The 17095-nt window shown below is 41.5% G+C and overlaps 1 protein-coding gene and 1 non-coding gene across 5 annotated transcripts in view; one reads left to right on the forward strand and one right to left on the reverse strand.

The window, feature by feature from the left end:
* Positions 1–17095, forward strand: part of LOC146675182 (protein phosphatase 3 catalytic subunit alpha) — a 71166-nt gene that overhangs the window by 50836 nt on the left and 3235 nt on the right. For 3 of the 4 annotated variants that reach the window (XM_085400292.1, XM_085400294.1, XM_085400295.1), the window contains exons 9-13: positions 7180–7305; positions 8363–8434; positions 9891–9917; positions 10924–11008; positions 11302–11399. In XM_085400292.1, coding sequence (XP_085256418.1) covers positions 7180–7305; positions 8363–8434; positions 9891–9917; positions 10924–11008; positions 11302–11399 — 408 coding nt within the window. The remainder of the gene's footprint in view (positions 1–7179; positions 7306–8362; positions 8435–9890; positions 9918–10923; positions 11009–11301; positions 11400–17095) is intronic. The other variant, XM_085400293.1, reaches the window with a different exon arrangement.
* Positions 4689–4791, reverse strand: LOC146675183 (U6 spliceosomal RNA). The gene has a single exon (XR_014910909.1). It is a non-coding gene; the product is annotated as a U6 spliceosomal RNA (small nuclear RNA).

A 17095-nucleotide genomic window follows, 5' to 3' on the forward strand; every position in this document is an offset into this window, starting at 1 on the left:
CAGAAGCTATTCTAGTGGTCATCACACGACATCTATATTGATATATATTCCAATAGAGAACTACTCTTCCTTGGGTCAGTGGTGTACACAAAAGTTGGTTTGCACTATTTGTCCTGTGCAACATTGATTTTAGTCTGGTAGTTTTGGGGAGGGAGCTGGTGTGAAGTGGCCTGGTGCCGCATCACTTGGCACCTAGTGACGCCCGATGCTGTGCTGCGGTGCCTGCACTGAGATGGGCTCGCCTTTGTGCTGTGAGTCAGCACTTTTCCCTGAGAGAACAGACAGTATCTGCTTTAACTGTGGGGGCACGTTTGGAATGGTGACATCGGTGGGAAAACCACAGGAAATGGGAAGGAAAGAGTGACGGGGGCTAGTTCGTGCTGTTCTGCAATGCCTCTCTTGATGAAATGCCACATCACCGCAGTGGTTATTACACATGTGAGGGCTTTCCTATTTGCAGGTGTGTGCCATCTTTGGTGAGACATTAGGTTACGTTTGTTTACTTTTTTTGGAGCTGCCTCCTTCCCTACACAGTGAAGATGGTGAAGAAGTGTGGCACTGTGCCTATTTGTTCCATGCCAACAAATCTTCCTAGGACTCACAGTCAACACAGCACAATCCAAACAAACAAAGTGATGTGAAGCACGTGTTTGGGTTTTTGTTTTGTTTTGCTTTTTAATTCTGGTAACCAATTGCCCGGAGAATCGTTTAAGTCTTCTGGAGATCATAATGGAACAGCCGAAATATCAATTTTTCTTCCCGATTTTGTCTCAACGCTTCTTTTAGACGTAGCTGGTGGATGTTCAGCTGATTAAAATACTACCCAGGGCATTGGTGGTTATCAGACAGAAAAGATTGCTTTGTGTTGTTTCAGAACTGACTTCATTTAGACATAAAAATATATCTTCCCCCAGAGTACATGCTTTAAAAAAATAATAAAATAAAATACAATTTCTCAACATTTACTCTCCGTTGCAAAACGATGCACACTTTTTGACTAAATCCATTTTCTTAATGTAGCTACAAGCAGTAATGAAGGCAGCCGTGCAGTTCAGTAGAGCAAAGTCGCGATGGAAATGTGATCTAATCCTGTTAAAAGCTGAGCAGTAAGCACTGATATAAAAAATGCTTTTTTGCTCATTACAGAAAGTTACCAGACACAAGAATTACTTATAGATATTAGGTTAAATCCATTTTTTTGCAACTTGCTGGTTTTTATTTCGTTTTTTAGTTTTTCGCTTGGTTGTAACAAACACTTTCTAAATTTTCAGTACAACAACTAACGTGATGCTGGGCCATCTGTGTTAATTTTAGTAAAAATGTTTCCTCCTTAAAAAATAAAATAAAAATGAATTGTGACCTTTCAGTCTTCAGTGGGTGTAAACCAGTTTAACAGTCTGTGTCGTGAAGTTTTCTGCTTGATCTCAGGAATCTTAGTGTTTCGTATCTAAAAACTGGCCGTCGGCTGTTGTTCAGAAGTCTCTATATAAACACTCTTCTAACCTCCACCTCTGATGGTGTTGGATGGAGACCTGGATAAATTAAGGGACTGTTATAAATCACTGTCGGGTTTTTAAAACTTCACAAATATGAGTGGGGAAAGGGAGTAGTTCCCAGCCACAAAGAATAAAACACTCCAACTTAAAGGCTCTGAGATTTCATATCAACACTAAAGCAAATTACTTAGCTCCTATTCACTTGGCATCCACTTGACAGTTACACAAGTCCGTGAAACGATCCCACATTCCTGTTGATGCTCTTAACGAGTGCTGTGGGTGGGGTTCATTGGTAGAAGTAAAGCCCCTGTAATGAATTGCTGTGCTCTTAGCTTCATGCTGGAGCTCCACGCACACTGAGCAATGGCCCTGTGATTGATGGCCAAACGAGTGGGCGCATAAATTTTAAAGAGGAGGGAGGAGGCATCGGCAGCTCCCATCAATCCCGCGTTAGGGGGTGGATGGATTAACCAATGATACCTCTCCACGTGGGGGTAAAAAAAGAAGAGAAGTGCTCCTCCTATCAGAGAGGTGGACGATATCTGAAGCAACACAAACTGACTCCTTTCCCAAAAGTAGACTGAACTCACTTGAAGGCTAGTTAGACTGACGAACACATGAATTAGGACTTAATTCTATAAATTCCAGCTTTAGATGCCACCCCAGCCCTCAGTCCTCCTTTTTTCATTGAGTGTCAGATGCTGACCAGCTGTCCATCACTGCTCTGACCCCTTCAACCCTTCAGTAAAAAGTGACACAGGCAGTTGCGACATGGCAGAGGGAGGCTGTGTGAAATGAAAACTCAGCAGCAGTGATTTTGCAGTTTTCACTGTTTGATCTTTCTCGGTTTGGCTCCAGAAGTGACTGCAGTGGGGGGAGAGAGTGATGGAGTAGGGTAGATGGAGTGGGTGTAGTTGGCAGTTGTACACTTGTGCTTTTGTATTAATGGAGTGCTTTGTGCTGCATCATTATTGACCGGTCCAGAAAATCAGCAACTAAGCCCGAATGGTTATGTTTCTTAGATTGAAGTAAAGCTAAACGACAGTGGTGCTGCACGAGCTGTTTACATGAAACATTTACTTCGTCCACGACGACAGTTAAAGGTTGTTTGATCCATCTCGCTCGTGTCGCTTTCCTTCCTTCCTGTTTTCCTTTCAATTAAACAGAAAGTACCTGTTGACATCTCCTTGCAATTAATTACATACAATACAAACTGGAAAGTAGGACAATGAGTGGTAACATCAGCAGATGCATTGTATTGTAGGACAGTTCAGTTCATGCATGGATTAGAGCCAAAGTGGAGCAGATCCAGTATGGCTCCAGTTCACCGAGACGTCGCACATCGTGAGGACACACTGTGATTCGTGAGTTCTTCAGCTGTACACGGACAGCACAGACCAATTACGCAGCAGTCACTTTGATATGAAATGTTAGGCGGACATTGCAAAGGTTATTGATGAAGGTTGTGTTCTGTTTAGTTCAATAGCCTCAGTTGTTTGTGATTAGTACCGCCTCTTTCCCCACCATCTCATACCAAAATGACTGCTATAAAATCTTTTCAGTCCCTGCAGTCCACGCGTGTGGCGTCAGCTTCTAAATGGCTGGTGTGAAAAGCTAACCCAGTGCAACTTTATACGCGAGGCATTAAAGGCAAATATGTAGTCAGCACAGAGTGTCGGAAGGACAGCGGGAATCTCCCCCTGGTCTCAAAGCAGATTTAACAGTCTTCGTTGCCAGGGAAACCGGCTGGAGGCACTCCCTTATGAATAATGAATGAGCAGGCGTCTCTCTGCAATATCTGTGTTACCGTTGCAGCAGGCTTGGCCTCAGCTGCCCTATTATCTGCCGTCGGAGCAGCAGAGCCCTCTAGTGGCTGTCATGCAGCATGCTCTGGCAGTGGACACAGAACTCTCAGCTGGTCCGTGCGAGCTTAAGTGACTTCCATCGTATGAAAAAGCTGCATATAATTGTGTTTTGCAGTGATGAGGAAAATAAAGTGCTTTAATGTCACCCTCATCTGCCCTGACAATACAGATGAGGGCACTGAATACATATTTGTCTCTAATGCCTCTTGTATTTTAAAAAAAGAAGAAAAAAAAAGCCTGAACAAGTGTGTTTGTTTGGTACGAGGCAGGTTGCTGGGTGTCTCTGTTCCTTTAAAAGGAATCTGATTTGAAGGAGCGACAACAGGGGAGCTGACCTTCTCCCCCGCTCTGCCTTTTTCCCTCTGGGCTTCCATGGCTGCATTCAATCAAGTGCCTCAACGATGTTTATGCAGTATGTGATGTTTATGCAATGGCTGCCCACGTGTGCGATTGCTTTCATGCACGCCAACGCGCAGGGATAAACACCCACAGCTCCGTCTGAGTGGACCGTGTTGTAGCAATGCAGCGCTGTTCTTATTCGAGCGGGTAGTAGTGTTTTGCTGATATTGATAATAATCCTGCATTAATTATACAAGTGTATGGATGTTCCCCTGCAGGAAAGTTTTCTGTTTGTATTGTGTTGCCTGGCACTTACAAGTGTTTAAGTATTACTTGAGCACCACTTTCAGTGCATACTACACACACACATTTGTATCAGAATGCTTACTGACCTGAATTGTGTTGTTCCTGAGGTAAAGCTGCCTGGATGCCAGGTTTGATGACTTGCTATTCTTGAATCTGAGAGGAGCTCAGGCAGGAAAGTCCCCCATGGTGACCCTGCCACAGTATCCGCTTTCCTCAGATCTGGGCCACCAGACTGGCCTTGTGTATTAGAGAATCTGAGGCTGCTATATACAGCATGGATATATTTATGTTTGGCAGCTCTCATGTTTTCCTCCACACCCACGTTAACACTGTCTAATCATAGGTGAGGTCGCACGGGGCACACTGTGTGGCCAGTTTTTGACAGCTGGTTTCTGTGTGCGTGGAGATCACGATTATAATGAGACATTTAGTAAAATAAACTGAGAAATATACTGTAAAATATACCAAATATGGCACAAGCAGAAATGTATACTGGTGAAATGCTGTGTCTTCTTTTTAATACCTAAGATTTACCTGGCAAGTTCATAAGGAGTGACACATACCATGCCAGCTGTGTAATCCTTTTTGGAAAAGCAGGTGCTGTCAAGCAGGCTTAAGTTAAAGACCCAACACACAGCATGTTTGTGCTTTTATTCTGCTGCTCTTCCTCCACCCTTACTGTGAACACCAGCTACACGAATTTGCGTGTCATCCTTGCGCAGGGGCCATGCTAATCTTCTCTGTATCGTATCCAATTTAGCGTACGCGCTTGCCGAAGCAAGCACACCAGCTACCACACCCACTCAAGTCTCTCCTCTTAAATTATTCATCTGAGTAATTGAAAACCGCTGTGTATGGGTTTTTTTTAAGGCAAATGTAGATTTTTGTAAATATTCTCTAACTGAAACTGCTCTAAAAATAAGAAAAAAATAACATGTGGGTGTAACTTAAGAGTTCATAAATCGATTGCCTAGAAACTAAGAATACATACTTTCATTACAGTAATGATCATTATTGTGTCTAGTACCTTACTTTTCTATCTATTCCTTCCTTTCCTCCTCACCAGGAACTGCTTTTCTGTTAACCAGTGAAACGTGCTCGCCCTCATGAGCCCAAATGTTCCAGAGCATCGATTTTTATTTTCTCCAAACAGCAGGTTACCCTCATTTAGATGCTTGTGCAGTTTGCTAACTTTGATTTGCAGAAATCAGTTTGTACTTTTGCATTTAAATGAGTCCTTCTGTCAAAGTGAGAGATTGGCACATGCTGACTGTGTAGATATCACCTTAAAGTGGCAAAAAAAAATATCCACCTTTTAGTCTTTGTGTAGGTATTTTGTTCTAAACCGTTTTATTCACCATCATCTCCAGAGGTTGACTGACAGCATTTGACAAGATGTTGAGCGACGTCCAGGTTTCGGTGTGGACGTGGACGACAGTTTTGTCCACCTTTTCCTTTTTTCTTTTCGGGCAAATGGTACTCTGTAGTTATCAGTGGTTTTGCTGAATCACACCTCCGCACAGCACCTGCAGCTAATGAATCATTAACCAGGAACAGTAAGCGACTTTTAACATTGAATCCCACATCAAGTGTTTCATAATGCGACTGAATTAATTTGTTGTTTTAGGTTTGAAGAAGAAATGTTAAGGCCAGTCCCGAAATGCTTTCTTACTTCAACTAAAAGGGGGGGGGAAAAGTTACTTGTGAAGAATGCATCAGTATTCTTCCAGCGATTGCTCGGATGTTTGTTTCTTCTGTGTGTATACCATTAGCTCTTCAGCTGAGTACTTTGAGGGCTATTCTCCTCAGACCAAGTGTAAGAGCCATCATGACAGTGAAGGCTGTAAGTGGTGGTTGGGAACAGGATAGAATCTAATAATGGACCCTGGACCACAGCGAGAGCTGAGGCCTCTTTATCGACATAAATCCCAAATGTGTCATAAAATCATAAATCAAAACTTCCATTATAGGCTTGGGTGGTATCTCTTTTTTCATACTTTGCTGACATTTCATAGGATTATATTTGTTGGGTGAAGCAACCGCAACTTTCTTGAGGCAGATGGTACACGCAGCTTTGCCCTTGCTGGCGGACAGATTTTTATCAACAGGATTAAATCTAAATGCTTCCATTGGGTTTTTTTTCTGTCTTTCACAGCTTGCTGAGCTCAGCTGCCTTGTTCCACCAGTAGAGACTGAGCTCTGTGCACTGCAATCCATGACCTAGGGCTGTGCGATATGACCAAAATCTCATATGCCGATATAAAACATCTCTATATAAACGATATAAATTTTCTGTAAATTCTGTGAATCTCGGGCAGCTCGACTTGCGTGAAGTGTTTCCAGCTGGGCGTCGTGTACCTGGAGTCAAGTGTTTTAACCGATGCATGAAACGATACATTTTTAGTCACAAGTTGTAACGCCCATCGTTTTCTTTGTATTTATTACACAGCGTGCTGCGGGGAAAAGCCTGCTCTAACGTTTGAGTCTAAGGTTTATTTTTTAGCACCTTTGCGTCTCATCCGTAAATACTCTGCATACTCTCTCACGTGATTCAGTTTATTTTGAAAAGTCTCAACAGGATCTTGAGCTTTATTGTGAAAGGTTTATGTGGAATATAAACAAGCGGACACGCGATGGTGTTACCGTCGTTGTTGCTAACAACAACTCATAAAAACAGGCGCTTGTCCGTCCGTAGTGTGGTTATATTAAATATAAGAGAAAGAGAGAACTTTAAGAAATTAATATAGCCACTACAGTGACCATCAGAACGATGAAAAATATTGCCGTAAACAGCTTATTTTGCGACACCACGAAACAAACGATAGCGTAAAATGAAACGATAGATGTTTTTATATCGTCATCCGACATATATCATTATATCGAACAGCCCTACCATGACCCCAATACATCTCTATACCATTTCATTTATAGAGAGATGTATACTCCCTGATTTTCTTTATTTTGTGACCGTATTGAAAATTTCTACATCCCCAATTTCTACATTGTCTTGTTACATGTAGGCAGAGATGTTCTGGAAACTACGACTGTTTAAAGGAATATTTTGTTACAGCTATTCATCTTGTTTTTCCGAGGATTGGAAAGAAAACAGGATTTCCTTTTATTTAATACTCTGGATTTGCTTTAACATCTTTCCTTTTTTTCCCCATCCCCAGCGGCAGTGCTGAAGTACGAGAACAACGTGATGAACATACGACAGTTCAACTGCTCACCTCACCCCTACTGGCTGCCCAACTTCATGGATGTTTTCACCTGGTCCTTGCCCTTTGTTGGTGAGAAAGGTGAGTGTGCATGCACTACATTCAGTTTCTTTTAGTAATGAGTGAAAGCAGTTCTTCTTTTCATTCTTGAATGGCGCTTGTCCTTCTGATTTTCATGAATTGCTATTGAAAACAGCCCGGCCTTGAGAAATATAGCGTGTACACTTTGTGCCGCAAAATCACTTTGCGGTTCATACATGGGATACTTAAAGCCAAAGATTTACAAGCCAGAAACGCGCTTGTATGCAGCGTTATAAATAAGTTAGAGGTAGAAGTTGGGACGAATGGGTTTGTTTTTTAACGAGGCACATACACTTAAGGATACATAAAAGGGAAAATTGGAGGAAAGTTGGAAAATAAGTGTGTTTTGAATGTTTTGTTTGATAGTTTCCAGCGGACTGGATAATCTAATAGCAATAGGAAACTTTTCCAGAGACAAAGGCAGCAGATGCTCAATCTCTTTGATCTTAAGTGAAAGGATAGACAGTGGAGAGCCAATCTGGTTGGATTTAAGTCCTAATGCAAACACGAATCATTCAGAAATATGCTCCAACGTTGCACCATGTAGCACCCAATAAGCAACCAAAATTATGTATTGATTTCTAAATTCTTCTTGGAGCCAGTGTTTGTCTCCCTGCTTTCTTGATCAGAAGATAAACTCCAGCTTTTCTTGTCTTTCTTTGTTCTATTTGCTGATGAGCTGCAGCTCCTTGTTAAAGCAGGAGTATAATGAGCAGTTGTGAGCTCTATATATATACATGTCTATATAAAGTAAATTGCAGATAAGTAGTCCATGAAAGTTAGAAACTGCCAGACATTGGCTGTGCTTGGCATTGTCGAGGTCTGGGTTGCTTTGAAGATTTACTCTGGTTAAGCTGTGACACATCTGTGTCAATTAATCACACATAAGTATGCCATTCCTGGCAGTCTCACGAGGTCACTGATCAGCACAGCTAACTGCATGTGTGTGTGTGGAAGAGTCAATCGAGTGAACCGGAGCAGCCCAGAGTTTCTCAGCAAAGTTTTTTATTAAATATGTGTGAGATGTTTTAAAGTATGCTTCTCTTTTCTTGTACAGTGACGGAGATGCTAGTGAACGTATTGAGCATTTGCTCCAATGATGAGCTGTCAACTGAAGAGGAGCTGGACGGTAAGCTCGGTGGTTCAGTTTTCTCTGCACTTTGCCCCTGCTCCACTAGAGGGCGTATCAGACGTTCATTATTCAAAACCTCACACACACACAGACTCTTACTTAGTTTTTACATGTATGGTGTTCAGAATTTTACATGTAAAAACTATATATGCTTTAAACTATTAAACACAGAGGAACGTGACGTCTGAATGACTGAACTCGGCAGCTTGGAAATGATGACCTTAGATAATCCAGGAAATATGAAGACCCTTATAAAGTCTCAACATGTCTGTCAGTATTAAAACAAAAAATCCTTTGAGGACAGTTTTTTGAAGTGTTGTTTTCTGCTAAGTTGCTTGGTTTATCTACGCTAGTGGTGAATCTGAGTCATCTGTTTGATACCAGCTTACAGCTTATGTACACGAGATGGCCAGTTTTCCTCTGCCTGCCCCACCTCTTACTGCCAAACAGGAAATGATCTCACCAGACCCCCTCCTCCCACCTCTCTTCCTCCTCTTTCTTTGTGTTTACTAATGGTCACAGTGTGCATCGGTAAACCCAGGATATGTGTCAGGATCTCAGCAGATTTCCACCATGTCTGAGCTCCTGCACATCTAAACGCAGCGTTTCCTTTAATCTACTGATCAGGGAGCGTAGATTGAGATTTGCACAGATCATGTGCAAGACCAAATGTTGTGGTTTATAATGATTTAGAAATATTTTGGGGGGGTTTGTTACTATTTTTTCCAAATTCACAAAGAGAACCTTTCTTGCTTCATTGTGCTGTTGAAGTTGTGATTGTAAATATCATTATAGAATGAACTGGTTTTACATGTGGCTCATTTTAAAAGCATTTCATATGAGAAAAGCTAAATTCTGATTATATCGATGAGGAAATTAGCACAACTCATGCACTCGGCCATTCCTAAACATTAGTAGCTGTCCTTTAACATCTTCATTTTCTACCAACTCATTCATGCTGATTTTAGCTGATCTCATTTCTTGCCACTGCTTGTTTCTTGTTTAGTTTCGCAGCCATTTCCATGCTTGTTTTATTTATTTATTTTAACTGTTTTGACATTTGAATTGTGTTATGTTTTCTTTCTCGCTCATGAGCTCCTTTTTTGTGCCCTGTTATGATTTCAGATAATCCTTCCTATGACCCGCTCTTTATCTGCTATGGTTTCCATGGTTTTCAGTTGCCATTATGTTGATGTTTCCAACCTCACTACATATTTCACATCTTTTCTTCTCTCTCTCATTCTCTGTCTTTCCCATGATTATCTCATCTAATTTCTCTTTTTTATGTTTTCCAGAGTTTTGTGCTCAAGGCATCGCTTTTGTTTACACTCGTGCTTTCTTGCCTCTTATTTTGCCGTGCGCTCCCTCTCTTCCACCTCATTCATTCTGCAGCCATCCACTGATCTCTCTGTCCTTTCTCTTGTCTTCTCTTCTGGGGGTGTTTCATGAGAAGGACAGCTAATATATCCCCCCAAAAAAGGTACAAACACTAGCTGTACTGGTGTGTGCAGAGATGGACAGACTTTTGTTCAGTGCTTGCTCTCTGCATTTCTGAAGTCTCTAAACTAACACCTCTGTTTAAAGCACCTGCTAACACTTCTGCTGAGGCTAACTGTGGTTCTCAATTAAACCGAAAAATGGGTCAAAAGTGTTAACAGTTACCCACTCCTGTTTGAGGCCGGCCCAGAAAGGGGAAAAAGTGTTCAGAAGAGTCATGCCTTTTATCTAAATTAGTCTTTGTTGTACACAATAAATATATTCTGAAGAATGAGCAACCTGAGGATGGCAGGAAACAGATCCTCACACTGTCAGCTGTGTCCCTTACCCAGCTTTACTCCATGCATAGACTTCATTTCTGTCCCTCGTACATTTTCCAAACTGGGCCTTTGGGACCTTGAAACTGTTATTTTGCAAAAGGGGATCTTTAAAACAAAGTTTCCAGTCCAGGAAAAATCCCGTTAGTCTCCACCGCTAAAACACAGCACAGGAAAATTTAAAGAGCGTGCTTATCGAAACATGCTGAAAACACTTTGGACAAGGTCAGAGCCATTCAGTGATGGAGAACAGTGGCTTGTTTTAAAAAGGTTTAAGTGCTCTCTGGGCAAAATAATCTGTGAGAGTCAAAGGGACTGCAGCTCACAGTACGTAACACAGCCGCAGCATGAATGCACTGAATGCTGAGAATTACTCAGATGATGTGATGTGTTTATAGATGCAAACCATTTTCTGTAAACCGAACTTAAGACTCCAATAACAATGTGTTTGCATTGTATTCGTCTCCTGCACTGCTGGATAAACTAATAGTGGAGAGACGTGCTCTGTTTTGAGTAGACTCACTGAATTCGATGGTCTTTTAACGACGATTTGGGGGATTAAAACAAACGGCACATAGACTATGCGGTGCATTGTACGCTCGACTTCCACAGGACGTGGTTGAGTTCAGATGAGTCACGGGTTGTAAGACTTTTTGCACTTTCTCAATGCAGGTGCCACAGCTTCTGCACGTAAGGAGGTCATCCGCAACAAGATCCGTGCCATTGGGAAGATGGCCAGGGTATTCTCTGTGCTCAGGTAAACACTTAAAAACAGTGTTGTTGTTGCGTTAAGCTCCATTTACACAGCCTTAGAGATCTGCGCTTGAATATATTATTAATAACTTATTAAAGTAATAAATATGTTACTTTAATATTTCATGTTACAATTGATTTCTGACTCTTTTTGTTTTGTTTTTTTTGTTGCCAACTTAGTAACATGGTTATGTAGTTATGTGACTGCCCAAAACCCATATTTTTGATGTTTTTCTAAATAAATAAAATCAGCTCTACCGTGTAAATAAATAAAATGTTGCTCGGTTAATATTTCAGAGAGGAGAGTGAGAGCGTGCTGACGCTGAAGGGTCTGACGCCCACAGGCATGCTACCAAGCGGAGTGCTGTCCGGAGGCAAAGAGAAGCTGCAGAATGGTAAGTGTGTCACAGAGACCCCCCACCACCAGTGGATTCTCACACCAACACGTTTTCCCCTTACACAGCAGAACTCTCAACAAAGTGCAAGCTTAGTGTTTACAGAATACTGCAAATACAGACTCCTTCACTTTTCTCCTCATTAACTGTACTGGAATTTCAAAATGTTAGCATAGTTAAATGTTTCTGAGAGTGTCAGTCTTTTTTTATGTTTAGTTTAATTGTTACTAAACAGCAACAGTTGCTCCTTGTAGTTTTTATCTCCCTAAACAATGACAAACACATTCAGCAGATTTTTATTTATTTTTTAAATTTTTTTGTGTCCATGTGTCCCCTCTGATCTGTACGGAGCCCCGCAGGGGACATGGGAGAAAAAAAAATTAAGACGGACTTTTGCGAGATCTCGCAAAACAAACTCGGGATCTCGCAAAACAAACTCGGGATCTCGCAAAACAAACTCGGGATCTCGCAAAACAAACTCGGGATCTCGCAAAACAAACTCGGGATCTCGCAAAACAAACTTGGGATCTCGTTAGCTCGAAGCTAACGGGAGGTCGAGACCTACTACAGCCGGGAGGAACACTGCTTTCCCGGCACATCGTGCCTCGACCTCCCGGTCGGCTTCAAACCGGCGTCCGAAGAATGCGGCTAAAACTTTTGCGAGATCCCGAGTTTGTTTTGCGAGATCTCGCAAAACTTTTGCGAGATTTCGCAAAAGTCCGTCTTAATTTTTTTTTTTCTCCCATGTCTCCTGGGGGGCTCCGTAGATCTGGCATTAATACGCTCTCTTCCCGTCCTATTCTTTCACTGTATTCCACTGGGTTTATCTCAAATATTACCTGTATCTTTTTCTTTCTCCTTTCTCCCTAGAAACTGCAGGTATAATCAATTGTGCAAGTATTCCATTGTGTGTTGTTATTTTTTTCTTTGTGGGAAAAGATAAGAGTTCAGTTCACTCTTTCTCATGTGAAATTTCAAATGCTCCCTCAATGAGTTTGGCAAGCTGCCGCAGCAAGGAGATGAAGGCTTTTTTGGAATCACCTTTACGCACGCTTTAATTGGATACAAACGTTTACAGCGCTGATCAGATCTGAGCGCTAGCAGAGAATCTCAGCAGTGCTCTGTCAGAATAGACTCAGGTCTCTGTGAATCAAGGGATAAAACTGTATCGACACTAATAAGTGTAGAAAAAGGGATAGCTGCCATCTGCCTTGTCATTCACCAAGTAAAGCAGAAATCCGGTAGACTTCCCTCTCCTCGCACAGGTTCTCACCCTACATCAGCTAGCACTTTCCTGAATACACAAAAACATCTGTAGCATAGTGTTAGTAACCTTTAAATAATGATGATAATAATAAAGGTTTAATCATGCTGTACAGTATGGTGTACAGTACTTTAGCACACTTAATCATCAAACTGTTTGTTTGGTCCTCGTGTAGCATTACCTACTTAGCTACTGGTCATACCACACTAAGGTAGCAGCAGTCGTGCAGGTCTATGGATCTCAGTAAGATTGTGTTTTATTGCTTAATAACACCCCTTTTCGTTTCTAATGTATAAAATCTTATTGAAATCGTGGAAGACTTTACTAAAGAACCACTTGAACATATTACATAACACCGTGTTCATCAACTTAGTGCGCACGTGTCCTTAGACGTGAGTCTGTCAGAAATCAAAGAGCCTCTGACTAAAGCTGTCAGTTTTGCATATCTCTGTTAGGAAGGATGCAATTATCCTGAAAGCATAGCATTCTTTCACAGTCATTTTCAGCATCTCTACTGAGCTTTTAAACCAACATTAAAGTGGACCTATCATGCTCATTTCCAATATCATGGGTTTTTTTCAGGGTTTTTTTTTTTTCTGGGAATCAACTAAAGTAGCTCTGCATGATTCATTTTTATCATCATTTATCTTATGCTGGGCCGTGTTGCTGCCCATTAGCACATGCCCTGTCTGAAAAGAGCTGCTTGAATATCAGGTGGGTGGGGCTTCTGTGTTGTTAGCCGGGGGAATATCTGACTCTGACCTCATTATTTGGAACTTTGACCATGTCTGATATGCCCGTCCAGCATTGGAAAACAAGGGAAAGCATCATGGGTCCCCTTTAAGTTTCAAACAGGTGTTTCTGCCGATGGCCTACATGACAATAGTGCTCTTAAGGATTAGTGTATACATTATATAAGTTCAGAGGGATTTGTTTTTGAAGCAGCTGACACTAAAGAGAACTGCGGTGAAGGTAGAGCGATGTTCAGAGATTCCTGTTACGACATTGGTAGAATCACACTGCTGCCCTTAGCACATCAGTGTGCTTCTACTCTAATGTTGACTCCATCAGTCATACTCTTTAAAGTCTCATGCTATTGTGCCCTTTTTTTAAGTATGTAGTCTTTAGTAGAATTTAGTCATTACTTTGTTGTCACCCTCGCCCCACCCCCCATCTTTGTTAAAGTTGACTCTGCAAAGTTTTATCGTGTGTTCACTTATTATCTCGAGGATGACTGTAATTGATTGGTAAGTGGCTGAAAGGTTTCCTCCCCTCACGCGTCGCAGAAGTAAGCCAGCACTTTTGATATTTATTATCAAAAGATGCTAATCCCGCAGCTGCAGATGCTACTTCATGTTGCACACAACACAACGCTAACGACGCTCCATGTTTCTGTTGTACTTCGAGCTTTTACATTAACAGTTCAGTCACGGCCAGAAAGCTCACACCTGCACGCGCACTTAAGTCCTCTCTCTGTTTTCCATTTGTCTCGTTTCGAAATGTACTCTTTTCTTTGCGTAACAGGAACACCTAATGCATCTGCAACTTGCTAAAATTGCTGTCGATGTTCATTCTTGCAGTTTCCATTTTATCTGTCACACATTCAGACCTTTTGTCAAACACATTCAAAGTACCTCAAACATGCAATCCTCTCCATGAGGTTTGCTGCTACATACGTGTATCGCCTTCCCTTTACAGATCTGGAACTAAGGCTCATCCTCTCCCCTCCTCCCCCCTCTTTCACCGTTTCCCCTGTTTGCTAACATCCACATGTCCTCTGTCATAAAATGTGGAGATGATTTTTAACCTGTGTTGTCGGCATTGGCTGTCTTTGCTGCTCATTGACTTGTTCCTGGGACAAAATGAACTCTCCTGCTCACTTCTCTCATTCATTTTGCAACCTCCCTCTTCTTCTCTTCAGCTACTATTGAAGCTATTGAGGCTGACGAAGGTAAATGGGTCTGGCTGCCCTCTTCTGTTGCTTCTCATGGCAATAGACAGGGGGCTGTGCTGGGTTTTCATCCATCTCGCTGGTGCTTGAATAGAGTGTGTTGGGTGTTTGGGCTAACAAATTGTGGCATAGTATTAACGGAGAAAAAGAAGTAAGTAAATTAGGAAATCCTGTGGTCACATGTTTGAAAGGGGAATGTCTTTCATAGCACAGATTTTATAATCACAAAGGTCATCTGTGATTTTGAGTGAGTGCAAAGCAAATTACACCTCGCGGTCTTCCTCGGAAATCAGCGCTAATGTAGGCCACAATCGGTTCATCCACAAAAACTCCTGCGTTAAGGATCTTCTCTGTTAGAAGTTAAAATAATCTGCATGAAACATCAAGATAAAGAGAAAATGCACATTCACACGTATATAATGTAGGAGGTGGGTATCATCAGGTCATCTGGCAGCTTTACCAAGCCTTCAGCCTATCCAGAGGGATAGACTGGACCAGCATCCTTAAAGGTCCTGAAAACCTAAAGTTTTGAGGGGTTATGTGATGCACACAAGCCAATAAAATCCTTCATTTTTAATTCATAGAAAGCTGCTTCTTAATTAATGTTGAAAAGTGCAGTATTGTGCAAAGGTCTTGAGCCGTGGCCCATTTTATATTGTTTTTGTATCGTTTCGGCAAAGAGCCAGACTATGTTTGGCAATTTTTAAGGTGGTCTGGAGCAATACTTTTCCAGGCACTCCATTTTTAGAATTAGTACCGCTGAGCTATGAATCTTTCAAGTGTAAAAAGACACCCGACGAAAGGGATGAACCAGTGTTGTGTCTACACATAACAGACAACTTATTTAAAAGCCTATTTTAAATTGTATCTTTAGGCACGTTGTTACTAGCAGCTTATCACAGAAACACACGAGATGAGTTTCAGAGCTGTTATCCAAACAACTTGGTATCTCTCACATGGTTTGCCCTTAAAAAAATTGATAAAACTGGACAAACAAGCGGTAAATCAAGACTTTTGCACAGTATTAGATCTGGCATGAACTTTTCCTAAACAAGCCTTAACTACTTCAGACCAATAGGAGAAGCACAAAGGTTATATCGCCATCATGGGTTCTGAATTTGGCCTTTCCCAAAAGCACAGGTGCTAATGTTGTGGTACTGGTACCAGTATTTTTCCACAGCAAATGTGTGCAGCAGATCTAGATAAGGCACCATGTAAGTGAAAAATAACCCCACCTTCCTGATTAAGGTTTTCACGACCTTAAAGAGGAAGTAGGTCCTGTCGAGTTATCGGTAGAGTTCACCTTGACAGGATATTGAATATCATTTTGAAGTAACACTTTATTTCCTAATGGAATATATTCCTAATGTTACCGAGGGTAATACTTTATGTGGTAAACTGCACTTGTTCTCTTATCTGGGGATTGAATGAACTTTTCCAGAGGAAGGTACTTCAATGAAATCACTCATCATAGTTTAAATGATTAATGCAATGCTCTTATCATAGCAGACAGCACGCTCCCCCTCTGCTCTGCCCTCACACAATACAATGAAGTCTTGCTATGAAAGCTCTTGATGGTTTTCCCCTTTGAAACAGCTGAAGCAGTTGTGCATTGTTGTTGCTGTTTTATTTATGTAACACCTTCCTTAGAGCTGAATCTGAACTGGTAGACGCTCCACAGGAGGCTTTGAAATCCAAATTGGACGCTCCCTAAAATCTGCTTTACTTGCATCGCCTTTGGCGCAAGAACAACCTCAACTGCGAGCTAAATAGTAGTATGCCAGCTGCTATTTACATTGAAATTGTCCAGTACTTCCTCTTTAGCCCCATAGAGGACAGTCCATTGTAGTGTCCAGACTCTTCTCTGCTTCTCTCTCCATGTGGATCCTCTGTGGCCCTGCTGTGTCGTGTTCTTTCCTCTGAGCTGCTAATAACCTGTGTCTGACCTGTGCTATGCAGCAACACAACTACGCTACCCATCACACCGTCCTCTCCACAATCCCCAATTTGTCCTCTTAAATCAAATCCCCTCCTCCCCTTGTCACACCCCCATTCTAGTAAGAAGGGTTTTCTTATTTACAACCATAGTATTAATCACCCTCAGTCTGTATGAAAGGTGGAAGTAACAAAATGTTTTTTAAAAAGTGCTGAAATAGAACTCAAGCTGAATATTGGAACGATTCGTTCTTGTAATACTTAAAGTATCCATCGACTTGAATGAAACAGCCTTGAATTGCTGGTTTTATTAATGTCATTGGTGTTTCTTTGCATATTTAAAGGGTTTTATCTTCATTATTCAGTTTAGTTCACTCAGTTTTGTATCATATTGCAACTTCCACCCATCATAACCTCCAGTCAACCTTCAATTGCTGCATGCTTCAAGCAGACTAAACAAGTCGTTAGCACCCCAAGTTCCTTTGATAGTGTCTTTGTACGTGAGCTCAGTCTCAACGTGGTTTCTATTTTGTGGAAGTGAATGTC

Source organism: Rhamphochromis longiceps, linkage group LG3, assembly GCF_057381845.1.
Source record: "Rhamphochromis longiceps isolate RC_006_pf linkage group LG3, R_longiceps_female_GT1.1, whole genome shotgun sequence".
NCBI lineage: Eukaryota > Metazoa > Chordata > Actinopteri > Cichliformes > Cichlidae > Rhamphochromis > Rhamphochromis longiceps.